The sequence below is a fragment of the Pteropus medius genome, unplaced genomic scaffold (genome assembly GCF_902729225.1).
Source record: "Pteropus medius unplaced genomic scaffold, Ma_sr-lr_union100, whole genome shotgun sequence".
NCBI classification, from domain to species: Eukaryota; Metazoa; Chordata; class Mammalia; order Chiroptera; family Pteropodidae; genus Pteropus; species Pteropus medius.
The window spans coordinates 2,181,473-2,196,641 of NW_024356336.1; the positions used below are offsets into that span (position 1 = coordinate 2,181,473).

The 15,169-nt window shown below is 47.5% G+C and overlaps 1 protein-coding gene across 3 annotated transcripts in view; it reads left to right on the plus strand.

The window, feature by feature from the left end:
* KIAA1671 (KIAA1671 ortholog) overlaps positions 1-13,732 on the plus strand; it is a 175,321-nt gene extending 161,589 nt beyond the window's left edge. For all 3 annotated transcript variants that reach the window (XM_039861929.1, XM_039861931.1, XM_039861930.1), the window contains 6 exons: positions 1,881-2,136; positions 3,610-3,784; positions 5,554-5,678; positions 7,882-8,015; positions 9,596-9,678; positions 10,934-13,732. In XM_039861929.1, the coding sequence (XP_039717863.1) occupies positions 1,881-2,136; positions 3,610-3,784; positions 5,554-5,678; positions 7,882-8,015; positions 9,596-9,674 (769 nt within the window). In that variant the 3' untranslated portion in view covers positions 9,675-9,678; positions 10,934-13,732. The remainder of the gene's footprint in view (positions 1-1,880; positions 2,137-3,609; positions 3,785-5,553; positions 5,679-7,881; positions 8,016-9,595; positions 9,679-10,933) is intronic.
* The last annotated feature ends 1,437 nt before the right edge of the window (positions 13,733-15,169 follow it).

The window sequence follows — 15,169 nt, forward strand, 5'->3', positions numbered from 1 at the left end:
TCATGGTAAATTTTATGTGTATTTTACCACAATAAAAAAATTTGAAAGAAAATGAAAATCAATTGTAATCTCAACACAGATAAACCTTCACTAATAATTTTTTTATTTTTTGTCTTTCTAGACTTTTTTTCAACATATCTGTGTATGTTGATAAACATTGGAATATGCGTATTATTGCTTTATAAGCTATGTCTGCATTTAATATCACCACTGTTAATGGCTTCTAGGACCCTGAGATGTCATTCTGGCCAGGAGGGACTATTATGACTGTGACAGAAGCCTGAAAGTTATCAAGTGTAGCCGGATTCAGGAGGCAGGCAGGTCTTAAGCCCAGCTTCACCCTAGCTGGCTGTGGGACCCTGGGCGGCTGTCTTTTCTCTGAGCCTCCAATTCCCCAGCCTTTACAGGGACCCGGGATCTCCCCGGTGGGTGGGCACCCCCTCCTGTCTCCCAGAGGCACTGCAGTGTCTTCTCCCGGACTGTCCCCGGGGCTGCTGTACTTCCTATCCCTGGGCAGTGGCGCCATCTGCTGCCTCCTCAGTGGTATTTCTCTCATATGTTGTGGATTTGGCTTGATTTTACAAACACACCTAAAAGTCCTGCCTATTTCAAATAATAAAATCATCCCGGAGCTGACAAAAAGCATGGCTGTGCTCCCAAAGTAAAATATCAGTACACCTAAGTTGAAGGTTTGGCTCAAGAATATAGCTTAGGGGTCTTTTAGGATAGAGATTCCTATCGGGGAGGTGGTGTCTGACGTGCCTACTCGCCCTTTCTCAGGATAAGGCTTCACGTGCTCTTGACTTTGGTGTCTTTTTTACCGGCAGGGAGAACCTTTTTAATTTAACGACTCGAATTATTTGTAAATATTCTACCTTACTGCGGTTCTCATTATTTAGGCGGTACTTGAATACGTTATCATGAGAAGAAATTCTAGAGTAGGAGAGGATCAAGGACGTGGGATCTGGAGTCAGTTATACCCCTTCTGGCAAACTGCTTCACATCTCTGTACCTCAGTTTCCTCATCTTTAGCGAGGTTAATATTTAATTTCATGAGGTTAATCCTACCTTGTAGAGTCGTGGAGATTATAGAATTATGGGATAATCCTCATAGGATTGTGGAGAGGATTAAATGACAGTTTTTAGCACAGTGCCTGGCACATAGTAAGTGCTCAATAAATCTTCGTGAGATGAGTGAATGGATGAATGAATGCATGAATGAAATAATGCACAAGATTCCCCTACCCGCGGCTCTCCCACAGCCAACTGCCACTGCCAGTCATTTGATCTATATTAGTGTCGTCCAACAGAAATACAATGCAAGCTGCAAATGCAAGACGTATATGTAATTTTCATGTTCTAGTAGCCACGTCAAGAGGAAAAAAAAAAACCAGACTTTTAATTTTAACAGTATGTTTTATTGAACCCAGTAGATCCAAAATACTATCACTTTAACATGTAATCAAAATTAAAAGTTATTAACAAGACATTTTACATTCTTTTTTTTTTTACTCAAGGTGTTGGCAATCCAGTGTGTACTTTGTAACTCACGGAACATCTCAGCTTTCCCTCACCACCTTGCTAGGGCCCAATAGCAGAATGTGACCTGCAGCTCCCGTATTACAGAGCACGGAGTTAGAGAGTCTTGAATGAGACAAGAACGACCCCTCCCATTCTGCACCTGTCCAGGTGTTCCAGAGGCACCATGAATAGCACCTGGCTGTGTCCCAAATGGGTCTCCTCCTGGGATGTTCTGTCTCTTGTGTCCTGGCATAGAGAGCATAACTCCACACCCTACTTTCTGCCCCTCCCCCTTTACTTGATACTCAGTTCTCCGAAACAACGTGTATCACTGTGTCTTCCCTCCTTCCTTTATGTAGCCTGCCCCCTGAGTCCCCGTCCCCGGACAGCAGTGCCACATCGGCTCGGAAACAAGCCTCCAGCAGCCGCTTGTCTTCGCTGTCCTCCACGACGGAGGCCACCTCAGCTGGGGACCAGCATGACTGCTCCAGGGACCAGCGGAGCACAAGCATGGACCGCTCCAGCACCGACCTGGGATCCACCGATGGCACGGAAGGGCTGCCCCCGTCGGACACCTGCTCTCCGAAGAAAGGGGATGACTTCTCCTTCATGGATGTAAGTCAGTAACTGGGAGCATGTGTCGGAATCAGCCACTTCTTAAAGGGACACTCTACCATCTCCCGGCGAATTGCGCCCTTCACGGGTAGAATCTGTGAGCCAGGTACCCCTGTGGTGGGTGCCGACAGTACAGTCTGAGATGAGATGGATGTCTGCATGTGGCTTGGACCTGCCAGACATCAGCTACGTGTCTTGGGGCAAATGTCTTCACTTCTCTGAGCCTCAGCTTCCTTTTCTACTCGTGACCAGCATGGTGGGCTCCACAGACTCAGCTAAAATCACATGTGTTCAAATTAAAACTGATCTGAGCCTGTTAGGTGAACAGGAAGTCTGACCTCACCTCTGGGGGTTCTGCTTGAGGTTTGCAATCCCAGGCGTTCAGAGTGGAGTTTGCTCAGATAGATTCTACTGGGCATTCTCACCAAGGTCTTGCCTAGTGGGATATGTCCTTGTTGTCAGGGGATCCAAGTCTCTCTATAAATGGCCAGTAGTGGTTCTGGGAAGAGGAGACCCTGCAGGCATTGGCAGCCCTCCTGTGGGTCCCCAGGGGCAGCTCTTAGAACTCAGCCCTTCCCAGTCCCACACAGAGGCACCCTCTGAGATGCCAGCTGCCCAGGTCCTGCTGCTTCCTGCTCCAGCTCCTTCCAGACCAGTACCTGTCCTCTTCCTCTCCTGCCCCACACGCCCCACGAGCACCCCCTGCAGCGGTCAGGCAGATTTTCCTTCTCAATCCCTGAGACACAGAGGTCTCATCATTCTCCTTCTCTGACAATAAGGCTGCTTTCCTGCCCTTCTGAAGATGCAACATCTAAATGATATAAAATCTAAAAGGGACCCACTCTCCTGGCAGTAAAGCCTCATACTCACAGTCTTAGGGATGGCCACCCATATTCCCCCCAGAGAAAGAATAGCATTGCATTGGGAGGGGACCTTCATCTAGGGCCTCAAAGGGGATTCCCCTTCTTAAGTACAGTCAGAGTATCTCATTGGCACCTCTGGATAAGGGCAGAGATGGGTAAAGACACAAGTTCAGTCTCCACTGGGGCAGCCCACTATGTAAACATGGATGTGGTATGGATTGTAAGGATTTAGTTAGGTGATGTATTCAGTTATTCATTCAGCAAACATTTACTGAGGTCCTGCTATATACTAAGCATTGCTCTAGCTTACATAGTTGTACCGAGTCACCAGGAGGGGGAAGGCATGTCCACTGCATGCCCACTGTGTGCCGGGCACAGTGCGAGGGCACTCAGGCTTCATTTGCTTCTTGTAATCAGCCTACGTGATATGTTTCATGGAGAAATTTAGGCTTCAGGTATTAAGTTACTATTAAAATGTAGAAACGCTGTCCCACGTACCACCTAAATAGCATCTTGTGTATCAGTGAAGCTGCGCACACCCCTCTTGGGTGTTGCCTTCAATTAATGGTTCCTCTGCTTTTTTGCCTCTTCCTCCCTGCCGCTCCCAAAGCAAACCTCAGTCCTTGACTCAAGTGCCCTCAAGACCCGGGTGCAGCTCAGCAAGAGAAGCCGCCGCCGGGCCCCCATCTCCCACTCCCTCCGGCGCAGCCGCGTCAGTGAGTCAGAGAGCAGATCTCCCCTGGAGGAAGAGGCCGACAGCACGTGGATGTTCAAGGACTCAACAGGTACACCCGACTCCTCCACGGATACCACACTGAACATCAGGAAGGGTTGAGATTAAATGCTGGCAAGAACTTCTTGACTTTAAAGCTGTAGGATAACAGAACACAATGACGTAGGAAACTGTGATTTCTCATTCCACACAGCCTATTAGAAACGAACTAAAAAAATCTATTTTTGAAGGATGATATATTAATTAGGGCTTTAAGGGTTGCACAGAGCCCCCACCTAATAAGGTTTCACTATTTCTGCTTTCATCCTTCTGAAATTCACGCTGTACTCTCTTTAGGTCTGTTTGCAGGTCTTTTTCTAGATTGTCAAGTTGAAAGATCAGTTTATCTATTACCAATCTTGTTTGGTGTCTAGTGAATTATTTAAGGCTACACATTTTCCTCTGATCATTTCTTTGGCTGCATTTCATATCAAAACCTGAGCTTAGTCTTAAAGAGCAAATAAGAATAAGCCAACGGAGGGCAGAGATGTGTGACGGGGGCCTCTCTAGGTGGTTCGGTGTTGCTCAAGCCAGAAACAGCAGGGACCATGCTGGAAAATTAGGCAGGGGCTAGCTCACGGAAAGTAATGATTCCTCAGTAAGAAGTTAGACTTTATCTGTAGATAAAGAGCCATAGAAAAGTTTTAAGAAGCAAAATCTTTTCTTGAAATAGAAACCAAAGCAGAGGACCTCCCCACTATACACATATGCAATCTTTAGTCCCTCAAAAGCTACTACGGGCGGGGGTTTTTGTTCACTTGGGATTCACTTATGGCAAACAGTAAGATGTCAGACCGGGCTTGGAACTTGGGAATGGGCATAGTTTCTGACCAGATACCTTAAACAAATGCCTGGAGAGTTATCTCTTTCTCTCCCACCTTGTGTCTGTTGTTAGAGGAGATGTTTAAGTGCCTTGAGTAAGACTTCTCTCTTGGTTTTCTGAGCCAAATTCCACAGAGCTGCCTGGAACAAGTAAAGACCAAAGTGGGGACAAAAGCATACAAATATCCCCCAGCTGGAACCTGGCAGTGGCCTTGAGGAACTGGCCAGGGACTGGAGAAGGCCCGGGGGTACACTTTTTGAACATACCCCAGTCCCGTGCATGGCCTGGGGCCCCAGAGGGTTAGGCTTTGCCTCAGTCATCCCTGTCCCCATCCACCTCTCCTCCCTGTGCCCAAGCCTGCGTCCAAGTCTCCAGGAGGTTGAAGCTCCTCACCTTTACTCCTGGAAGAGTGGGGGCAGGCAGTCCATCACCCAGAAGTGTCACCTATGAGGCTGGAGCATGATGCTAGGGTGAAGCCCCAGAAAGGGGGTCGGTATCGGGTGAAGGAAGGTGGCTTCCTGGTCCGACTCTGGGCAGTCCTTCCACGAGACACAGGAAGCCCTTCCCGCTCCCTTCTGAGAGCATGACCCAGTGCATCGCTGGCTGAAAGTACTCCTTTCTCCTTCCCTGTCTCTGCCAAAGAAAAATAGAAGAAATTTTATTTTCCCAACTTGGAATTAGCCAGGAGCCCAGGAGGTGAGTCTGTCTGTGCCCAGTCTTGGGAGAAAAATCTATCCTGCCTTTTTGTCAACATCTTCTGGCTAGAGGCAAAGTTGTGAAGAAGAGAGCTCATGAAAGCAAGGCCCTGAGCTTGTCCTCATCCGTAAAATGGGCCAATAATACCTTCTGTGCAGGGTCGTTGTGAGGCCTGCATGAGGGACTGTATGCAAAGGACCTGGCCCATAGGCCTCAGTGAGTGGTGGCTGCTAATGATGTCGGTGCCTTTATCTTTGCAACAGAAGAGAAATCCCCCAAGAGGGAAGAGTCAGATGAGGAGGAGAAGCCATCCAGGACTGAGAGGACACCCATCAGCCATCCCCAGAGGATGCCTGTGTTTCCAGGCGTGGACCCAGCGGTGCTAAAGGTACCACACCTCGTATCCAGAGCTGCTCTCAGCCACAGCAGCAAAAAGAACAGGCTCCATGTTTCCTACTCTCCCTCTGTCCTTCCCTTCCTGCATCCTTTCCTTTGCTTCCCTCTGTCCCGCCTTCCTCCCCTCCTTCTCATCCTATTCTCTCATTTTTGAAATAGTTTAAGACTCACAAGAAGTTGTAAAAATAGTACAGATTGTTCCCGTGTACCCCTCACCCAACTTCTCCCAATGATAATACCTCACATGACCATAGTATGTTATTAAAACACAGACATTGGCCTTGGCGCAGTGCTATGAGCAATACTGCTAACGTATTTGTATGTGGATTTTACCAGTGACCCTGTGTTTCTTCATTTCCCAGACATGCTGTTCAGTTTGGTCTCATAGCTAAGCCTCAGTGTCCTCATCTGTAAGGTGGGCTAATAATCCACCTTAGGCATCAAGGCCCAGTGCTGGATGTCAGAGAGACAGGAGTGAACACACCCAGCCCACTGTCCTTGAGAAATCTGTCTGCTATGGATAGTAGGCACATGAAATGGTCATTTCGATACCAAAGGACATGGAAAGCCAGCACTGGAACCCCATAATGCTCTCTTGAATGATATTACCATCTCGACTGGATTGTGGAATCCCCAGGACGGAGCTGGGCTGCCTCCCTCCTCCCCTCCCCAGCCCCACCAGGCATCTCTCACAGTTCTGGAAGCAGTGGTACTTAATTTGAGTGGAGGAGGAGACCCTCTTTCCTGCTCTGTTCTGGGCCAGGCACTATACCTTTGCAAACTCACTTCGTGCCTCAAGCAACGCTACAATAGGTTGTTCTTTGCCCCCGTTTTATTGAATAATAGATGAAAGTGAGGAAGGCTGAGTTTTTTATGGAATTTCTCAACTCGATCCTGCATGCAGCCATGAAGCCTCCTACGGCTGGGCCTTGAGTTTGCCACTGTGTTAGTGGACGACAGTTTTGCTTTTCAAGTCATTTCTTGCAAGAACAGAAAGTAAATACATAGCAGATGTGCATGTTTGTCCCTGTGAGTGCTTTTAGAGGTTTTCAAAATGTGAACATCTTGTAGCCACTGTAGCAGGCCAGAGGTTTTCTGGTTTAATTTTTTTTTTAAGCCTCAGAACAAATGATAAGGCAGTTCCTTTCACTGCATTGGAGGCAGTGAAAGGAACCACTTACAGGAAGGGGCTCCCATGGGGACTCCCCGAATAACTCCAGAGGCACACCTTCAGGCCCTTGAACACAGCTTGGACCCACCACCTCTGTGAAGGTGAGGCCCCTGCTATTAGTGTTAATGCAAGCCCCTTGAGCCACATCTGCTCTGGTCGCTCTTGGGCACAGGCAACACTCAGAATTTGTTAACAATCAGAAGAGGCTGCCAGGCTCTTTCTGGAAAGAATCCTAAAGCTGGAGTCGGGCAGACCTAGGGGAATCCCAGTTCTTCAAAACGGTGTGTGATGTGGGGCAAACCGCTCAACCTTTGACCTTCAGGCTCCTCCCCTGTGAAACGGGAAAGCCAGTCTCTATCTCAGCCACCTGTGTCATGTCAGTCATGCCTGGAGAGTCCAAAGGCTGGCTGCTCAGTGCATAGAGCTGTCAGGAGGACTGTGGTGATCACCACCATTGCCGGGGGCTGTCCCAGCATTGAGTTGGAAACAGAGGCCACTAGCCACCGTCACATACACTTGATCCCCCAAGGGAATTCTGTGCACATCATTCTAGGTCATTCCATTCCCAACATGCCCTCCAAAAATGGGTGGAAATCCACCCTGCCTTTTCCCGTGGGAATCTGATAGTTGAGAACTTCACTTTATTCAAATGTGTGCAAGAGCAAGGAGCTTAATAGAGCTGAGCCTCACCTGCAGGCTGGGCTATTATCTCCATCTCAGGGTTTTCAGGAAGTTAAAGGAATATCCTATGCTGAGCACATTACAATGGAGGCTTTTCAGCCAAAGAAAATTTGTGTGGATTTTTGATGGTGGTTCGTTGACCCCAGTTGTCAAGCCTGGCTCCTTAGACAAAAAAGCCTAACCTCTGATTTTAATAAGCCTACAAAGTCAGACAGCATCTCCCCCAGCCCCTGTGTTTGCTGCCTGCAGAGGCCCCATCGTCACCATGCAATGACAGTGCCATTGAATGGGACCATTCTCTAGACCACGGGCAGTTATAGACTCAGCTCTCTTCTCTCCCCAGGCTCAACTGCAGAAGAGGCCAGAGGCAGACAGTCCCAGCGAGAACCCCAGCTGGGCCCCCCAACCCAAGACCCCCAAGTCCCCTTTCCAGCTGGGCAGTCGCGTGCTGCCCTCCAGCATGGAGAAGGATGAGAGGTGAGGAGTCTTGGGCATGAGGGCCCCTCCCAGACTCGGGATGCACTTCTGGGGAGGTGCTCGCCTAGGTTTCAGAACTGAAGGCAAGGAGAATGTCAACAATTTTTTTTTTCTCTAGCAGTAGAACTTTGTTCACAAGAACTCTTGGCCCTCTGAGATCTAAAAACACAGAGGTGGGGAAGAGGGCCAGGAATCAGGCAGCCAGGCTCACTTCCCTCTTCCCTTCACGTCCTACATGTCCAGGGCTTCGTTGTTGGAAAACTACTGATCTAGTCCAGCCCTTTCCAGACTGACGGGGAAGCTGAGGCATTTACCCTCCAGGAAAGTGCCTTTGTCTCAGAATAAGGGAGATTATAACTTGTATGTAGTTTCTTTTCCAGTTACGTGTTTCATGTGACCATTTTCCCATGGTCATTAAACAGTCTTCATCAGCATAATTTTTTTCTTGAAAAAGGTTCAAAGAATGATGGCTTTATTGTTTTTGTTAAAATGGTGTGTTCTCATTACGAGCAATTCTGAGAACACAGAAAAGTACACAAAGAAGTAAGTAAAAGAATAAAACATGCAAAAACGTTCCTGTTTAGATGGCGGTTACTCAGATGTCCTCACGTTGAGAAAATTCGTTGAGCTGTGCATGTGTAGTTTGAGTGCTTTTCTATACGTGTGGTCTTCGGTTTTAAAAAAAGTAAATAAATCTTACCTCCCCCAGACAATCATTATTATTATTCAGTAAACATTAGACATCTTTTTATGTCTTATGAGCACTGTACTAGTCAGAGTTCTCCAAAGAAACAGAATCAATAGGATATGTGTATGTGTGTGTGCACATGCACGTGTGTGTGTGTGTGTGTGTGTGTGTGTGTGTGTGTACAGAGAGAGAGGGAGAGAGGAGGGTTTATTTATTTTAAGGAATTGACTCACAAGACTGTGAAGTCTGGCAAGTCTAAAAATCTCTAGGGTTCAGTTGAGTCCCAAAGGCAGCCTGTTGGCAGAATTAACTCTTCGAGAGAGAGGTTGTTTTGTTGTTTTTTTTGGTTTTTTTTTTTTCTATTGAGATCTTCGATTGATTGGATAAGGCCCGCTATAATATGAAGGGTAGTGTGCTTGACTCAAAGTCTACTGATTTATATGTTAATGTCATCTTAAAAAATACCTTCATAGAAACATCTAGAATAATGTTTGACTATGTTTCTGAGTACCACAGCCTAGCCAACTTGACACATAAAATTAACCATCTCAGGCATTCACATGGGTAGAGAGATAGAAGAATGGATGGATATTGGGGTGACAAAGGGGCAGATGGATAGAAATAATCGTACATGAGCATAACTGTACAGCTGCAGATTATTTCATAGAATGGATGTACCGTGATTTATTTAGCATTCTCATCACTGGGTGCTTTGGTTAATTCCTGTTTCTAGCTTGTCAATCATTTTAGTGTGGGCATCTTTGCCATCTGTAAGTGCTGGTTCAGCATCCACCTTGGCACAGTGGACTAGAAGTTGGGTAGCTCACAGCCCTGCCTGCAAGGAACCCTCGGTCTGGCTCACACTTGACTCTCACTGACTTTGTGGTTTCAGATCAGAAGAGCCCTCACCCCAGTGGCTAAAGGACCTGAAATCCAAGAAGAGGCAAAGCCTGTATGAGAATCAAGCTTGACCAGGTATGACGGATTCTGGTGGGGAGATTTGGATGGAGCCTGCAATCTGGGGAGTCAGGAACTTGGACAGGGAGGCAAAGATTCAGAGATTTGGGGTGTCGTACTCTAAGTGAGAAGGGAAAATGTGGGTGCGGGTGTTCTAGGTTCCCGTAAAGAGGGTAGCGATGATCTGTTTCCTCTTAGGGAGAAAAATACAGCTGGGCCACCTGGGGTGGGAGAGAAGGTCATGGGCAGAGTCAGAAGTAGGGTTCTGAGCCGTCCTCACTGCATCTCAATCCCCTTTTGTAAAACGAGAGGGCGGGACATCAAAGATCAGCTGAATCTGAAAGGTTCTTAATCTCTACATTCATATACAACCTGTATAATTAAACATTAATGAGGGGGAAAAAAGATTTAAAAAAATCAAGTGATTACATATGCTCTGGTGTAGGTCTCTAACGACTTAATGTCTTAGACTTCAGTATCCCCATCTGTAAAATGGGGTAACAGAGCGCATGTCGCTAAGTCGCCCAGGCTCACTGAGAATACACCTCAAGTACTTCTTGCAAGTCCTAGGGATGGGAGCACGCGGGACACACTCCTTAAAAGTCAGCTCTGATGTGAGTAGCACAGGGACCCACCACCCCTTGTCCACAAACCTGAAATCCAGAATGCTCTGACAACAAACTATCTTCATCACTCAGTGACAAAACCTGACCTGCTTGGATGTGATTAATGCTATCTAAAGTCTATATTCCCCACTTTATATGAATATCCATACGTTACACCGCAGGCATTTAAATGCTTGATTATGTTAGTGTTGCATACTATATACATATATAATGTATGTTGCATATTTATATATATTTGTATGGATGGATATATATCTGTGAATATTTGTATATAATAAACTCCAAAAAAGAATCTAAATTCTAAAATCTATGCTCATTTTTTGGCATAGATTTTGTTTATTTTGTGTTTATTTTGTGTTCAGCGCTGTCCATTTCAGGATACTGAGGTTGGAACCTGACCTAACTCTAAATTTCACGTTCATTCCACTGTATCCAGCTACCCACCCCCTTCCTCATCCTACCCCTCAAAACAAACAAACAAACAAACAAACAAACAGAAAAACCCACGTCGTCTTTCCTGGCCTGTGGCTTGTGGTGGTGGCCGTCCTGGGGAAAACCAGAAAAGGTTTTAAGCCTTGATGATAGAGAGAAATTGGGCCACCTGTTGCTCCTACTGACACCAGCACTGTCCCTTCCTCTCCACACAGGGGACACTGCCACGTCTCACGAACAGAAGCCTTAACTGTCAGAACCCCAAGACAAGGCCACGCTGCTGCCATTCCTTCCTGCACAGTGGTTACCTGCCCGGGCCCTTCCGCTTGCGTGGAGAGCGCTGTCCAGCCCCTGCCCCTCACACCTCTGCAGGCTCTCCCCAGATCGGGGAGAGCATTTGCACATCACCCCAGACAGCACTTCAGGCTGGGGAAGAAGCCAGGCTGCCCAGAAATGTCCATGCTAATGGTTTTGTTTTTTACATAAAAACGTGCATTTCTGCCCACTATAGACGCCTGCAGCAGCTCCAGGAACACGGATGTGAGGCTGGACCGCCTCCCTCGGTTCTGGAAATCAGAACTGTGAAAGCGCCTCTTCCTTCTACTCCAGGGCAGGTCTTTTTCAAAAGGACATTTCCAAGGAAGAAGAAACCACTCATTTCCTGCTGTAATTGTGGTCCAGGGCAGTGCCACTGGGCTGGGGGTTTCGATTGCTTTTTTGGCGAGTTCCATCTCCCTCTTGAAGGATCAGCAGTTCTGATTTTTAAGCATACCCACCCTTGTTCTTTCAAGTGTATTGGTCCTTCCAGTGGGGCTGTGTGCATAGTCGGCCTCTTTTATTGTGCGTCATTTTCGTTTGCTTTAGAAGGTGATAAAGCAATAATTCAGCCAATTTTCCTTGACATTCGATATGTATATATGTTTTTATGTTAAAGAACAGGAGGAAAGAGGTGTGACTACTTGGCTTGAAGTATCTGATCATCTCAGGTTATCTGTCTCCAAGCTTTTTAAAAAATTCTAAAGTCACCCTTGTGTATAGTTTCCTGGTTCCTTTTCATCTGAGCTCTAATTTCTGTGGATTGACTTTTGCCCTCGGCCTCAAGGGTTCATGGACTGCAGCCCAAACGGCAGTGCCTTTCCCGCTCAAACATCAGACCCACCCTGAGACTCTTTTTCTCCAGAGTCTTTTTTGAACACCACCTGAGCTGCTGGCATGGAAAAGCCCTTCCACATTGGCCTCAGAACAAATGCATGAATAAGGGGTTCTCTTGTTTCTTCTCATCTCTTCATTCTACCAACTCTCCCCCTGAATTCCATCTGACCAAGTGCTCTTTTTCGGTCCAAATGCAAGAAGGGAGGGTCTTGCCGAAAGCCCTTCTCTGGAGGGGAGGCCCCCAGGCCAGGGATCCTGGACAGAAGTGCTGGATGCTAGCTGATGAAGCAGTGTTCTCCTGGCCTCTTTCTTTCTTGCTAGCTCTAAGTCCATTCCCAGGAATCTCCAAGATGCTCTCCACTCAGTCCTTCTCTTTGGAAGTCCTCAATGCCAGCCGCCTCCACCTGTGAAGGCCAAGGCCCCAGCAAACAGCCTAGAAGTACAGTTGCCATAAAATGTGTGCCAACCTTACCCGGGAGATGCCCATCAGCAAGAAAGATGCTTGGGCGGTTCATATGGCGGCCTGTGACGGCCGAGGCTGAGTGTCCTTATGGATCTGTGCACAGCACTGGATAGATATGGAAGTGGTGGGCACGTGCATGCCCTCTCCCCTGACTTCACCCTGAAAGAGGTGAAAATCTTCCTTGATAAATCCATTATTTGTAAATGGTGTCAAAACATGCCTCTCTTCTCCCGGGCCACCTCTCCAAGAGTATATTTGTCTCCCCATCATTCTTCCTCTCTTATCTCCCTTGACCACCTCTTCCCTCTCTGGGGGGTAGGAGGTGAAGACAATCCTGCATCTCCAGGTTAAGACAAAGGGCTGTGCCGTGGAAAATGATTCTGGGTCAGCACCACGGACAAGGATAGGAGGGTCCCATCCCCATCCGTCCCTGAGTCCTACTGGCCGAGCTTTGGTGACTGAGGGGCATTCGTTGGACCCTGTGCATCTGGAAGCCTCATGCATCTGTGTCTAGAGGTTTGGCCTTGCTTGATAATAGTTTGTATTCTCTTCATTCCCCGAGTAAGTGGTCGATCAGTTCTCTGTGGCCATTTGGGGATTTAATTCCTCCAGGAACTACTCTAGTGGATTTTTCTTTTTTAAAAGCCCAGTTCATGTTTTATAACAATGCGATGTCGTGACTTTTTAGTCAATAGGACCCATTATTGACAACTCCCTGTGTGTTCTGACCCTGATTTCCTTTCTTGGCTGCTGCTTTCTTTGTCTTTCTGGGAAGGGCCCGTTGGCACTATCTTAGGCAGTAGGAAGTGACCTGATCCGTTCACCACGCACAATTCTCAATTCTGAATTAGTCACGTTTTCACCCAAGTATACCCGACAGGAAAGAAAAACACTTGGAAATGAGACTGACCTAGAGATCTTTTGCCTGATCCCCACACCTTGATGGAAATAAAAATCCAGTTAATCCCTTGGTGACAGAGTCCACCCCCTTCTGCTGACTAGAGCAAGCCCCAGATCCCCTCGGTTCCTGTTATTTTTGCAGCCTCATCTCTCCACTGCAGAGCGGATAGTCACTGTGGGTCAGGGCCACCCTGTTAGTGCCCACTCCCTAGGACCTCGATTCCACTGAGATCAGTGCAGCGAGGTTAGAAGTGGCCGATGCTCAGAGCCTTTGCAGATAGCTGGGCCAGTGCATTACTGCCCTTTCTAAACTGGGTGAGCTCTTTGGGGCTAAGCAAGGGGTTGTGTGCTGGTTTCTTGAGTTATCCTGGAGTCATCTTTGGAAATCTGTCTTCTTTTAAACTAACTTAATATGCCTTAATCATCTATATGCAGTCAAGTCACCTGCCCTCCTCTAACCTTCCTCCTCTGGGCCTTCGGCTCTCAAGTGACAGTCTTACATACAAAGCAAATTCCTATGGATATACAGTCTCTCCCCCCACCCCTCTATCTATCAGTCTATCATCTATCTATCATCTATCTAATCTATCATCTTCTCTCTCTCTCTCTTCTCTCTCTCATTCTCTCTTCTTCTCTCTTCTTCTCTCTCTATATTCTCTCTCTTCTCTCTCTCTTTTCTTTCCTCTTCACTCCTCCCCCACACACCCTTTGCACGTCAGCATTTTGACAGATGGTCTTTTGATATGTCTGTATCTTTTTCCCCTCCAGTAGATCCCCTTCTTCATGGTCTCTTGCCTAAGGAAACAGGCCTTTGACCTGTGAAATTCCATGGCGAGGCCTCAAAAATCAGTGTTGCGGAGAATTACTCAGCGCCACCAGAGAGATTCTGGTGCAAGAGAAACCTCATGGTGTTTGGGATGTTGGGGGTGTTGGGTTTTGAGTGATGCCGACTTGACAGCCTCAGATTGTCCAGGATTTGGGGAAAGGACAGTCAGATGGGGATGTCTTCCAGGGGGACAAGACAAGTCATATGTTTTTGGACAAATGCGTTTTCTTTTGTGCCTCCCGGGAAGTGAGGACAACTAGGTTTGCTAAGGAGAATAGAAATAGGCATAAGCCTGGGGTCCGAAATCTTAGAGGCTATGCAAGGAATTTAGAAACACCCTCTATGTGAGTGCCTAAGGGAGATGTCAGCCGCTCTCCCCTGGTGTTGACAGCTGCCCTGTCCATTTATATTTTTACATTTTCCATCACCATGCTCTAGATTGCCCCTAGAGCTAGGCATAATTGCAAAGCTAAAAATCCACAGGTGTGCGATCCGAAAGCAAAACAAAATGCTTTTTTAAAGGTGACTCAGGCCTGCATGGAAGATGGCTTCCACCCAAGGAGAGGGCTCTCAAGCCCACGTCTCGCTGACCAGTTCTGCTTCTCCTCCGCCCCCGGGGCCCCTTCCACACAGCCCTGTCCCCTAGTACAGGAAGCTAGATGACTTGCTTTTGTGTAAACCAGCATTTCGGGGTGAGCCTGAGGGGAGAGGAGGTGGCCAGAGAAAAGCTTTCTCCAGTGATAAATACCCACCCTCCAATGGAAGCCGTGGCAAGCACTTCAGTAATGGAGAAACCTTCTGTAGCTTCTGATTGTGCCTTTCCTTCTCCACCATGTGTTAAAAGGGGAAAGCAAAAGTCCCAGGGCATCGTGATGCCATGAAGTCGGAGGAGCAGTACTGAGGTGGAGGGAGCCACTTGAAGCAGGCAGGACCCCCTGGACATCTGGACAGCGATCCACCTTGGGCTCCATGCCCTTAGGGAGTGGGGCGTCCGAGCTCTGTGCCCAGTCGCTGCTAGGAGCCTCTCTGATGGAATTCTGGGCAAGCCAAGGTTCTGGAAATGTAGACTGGAACGAGTATGCTCGGTCTCAGCCAGTGTGTACATCGTTT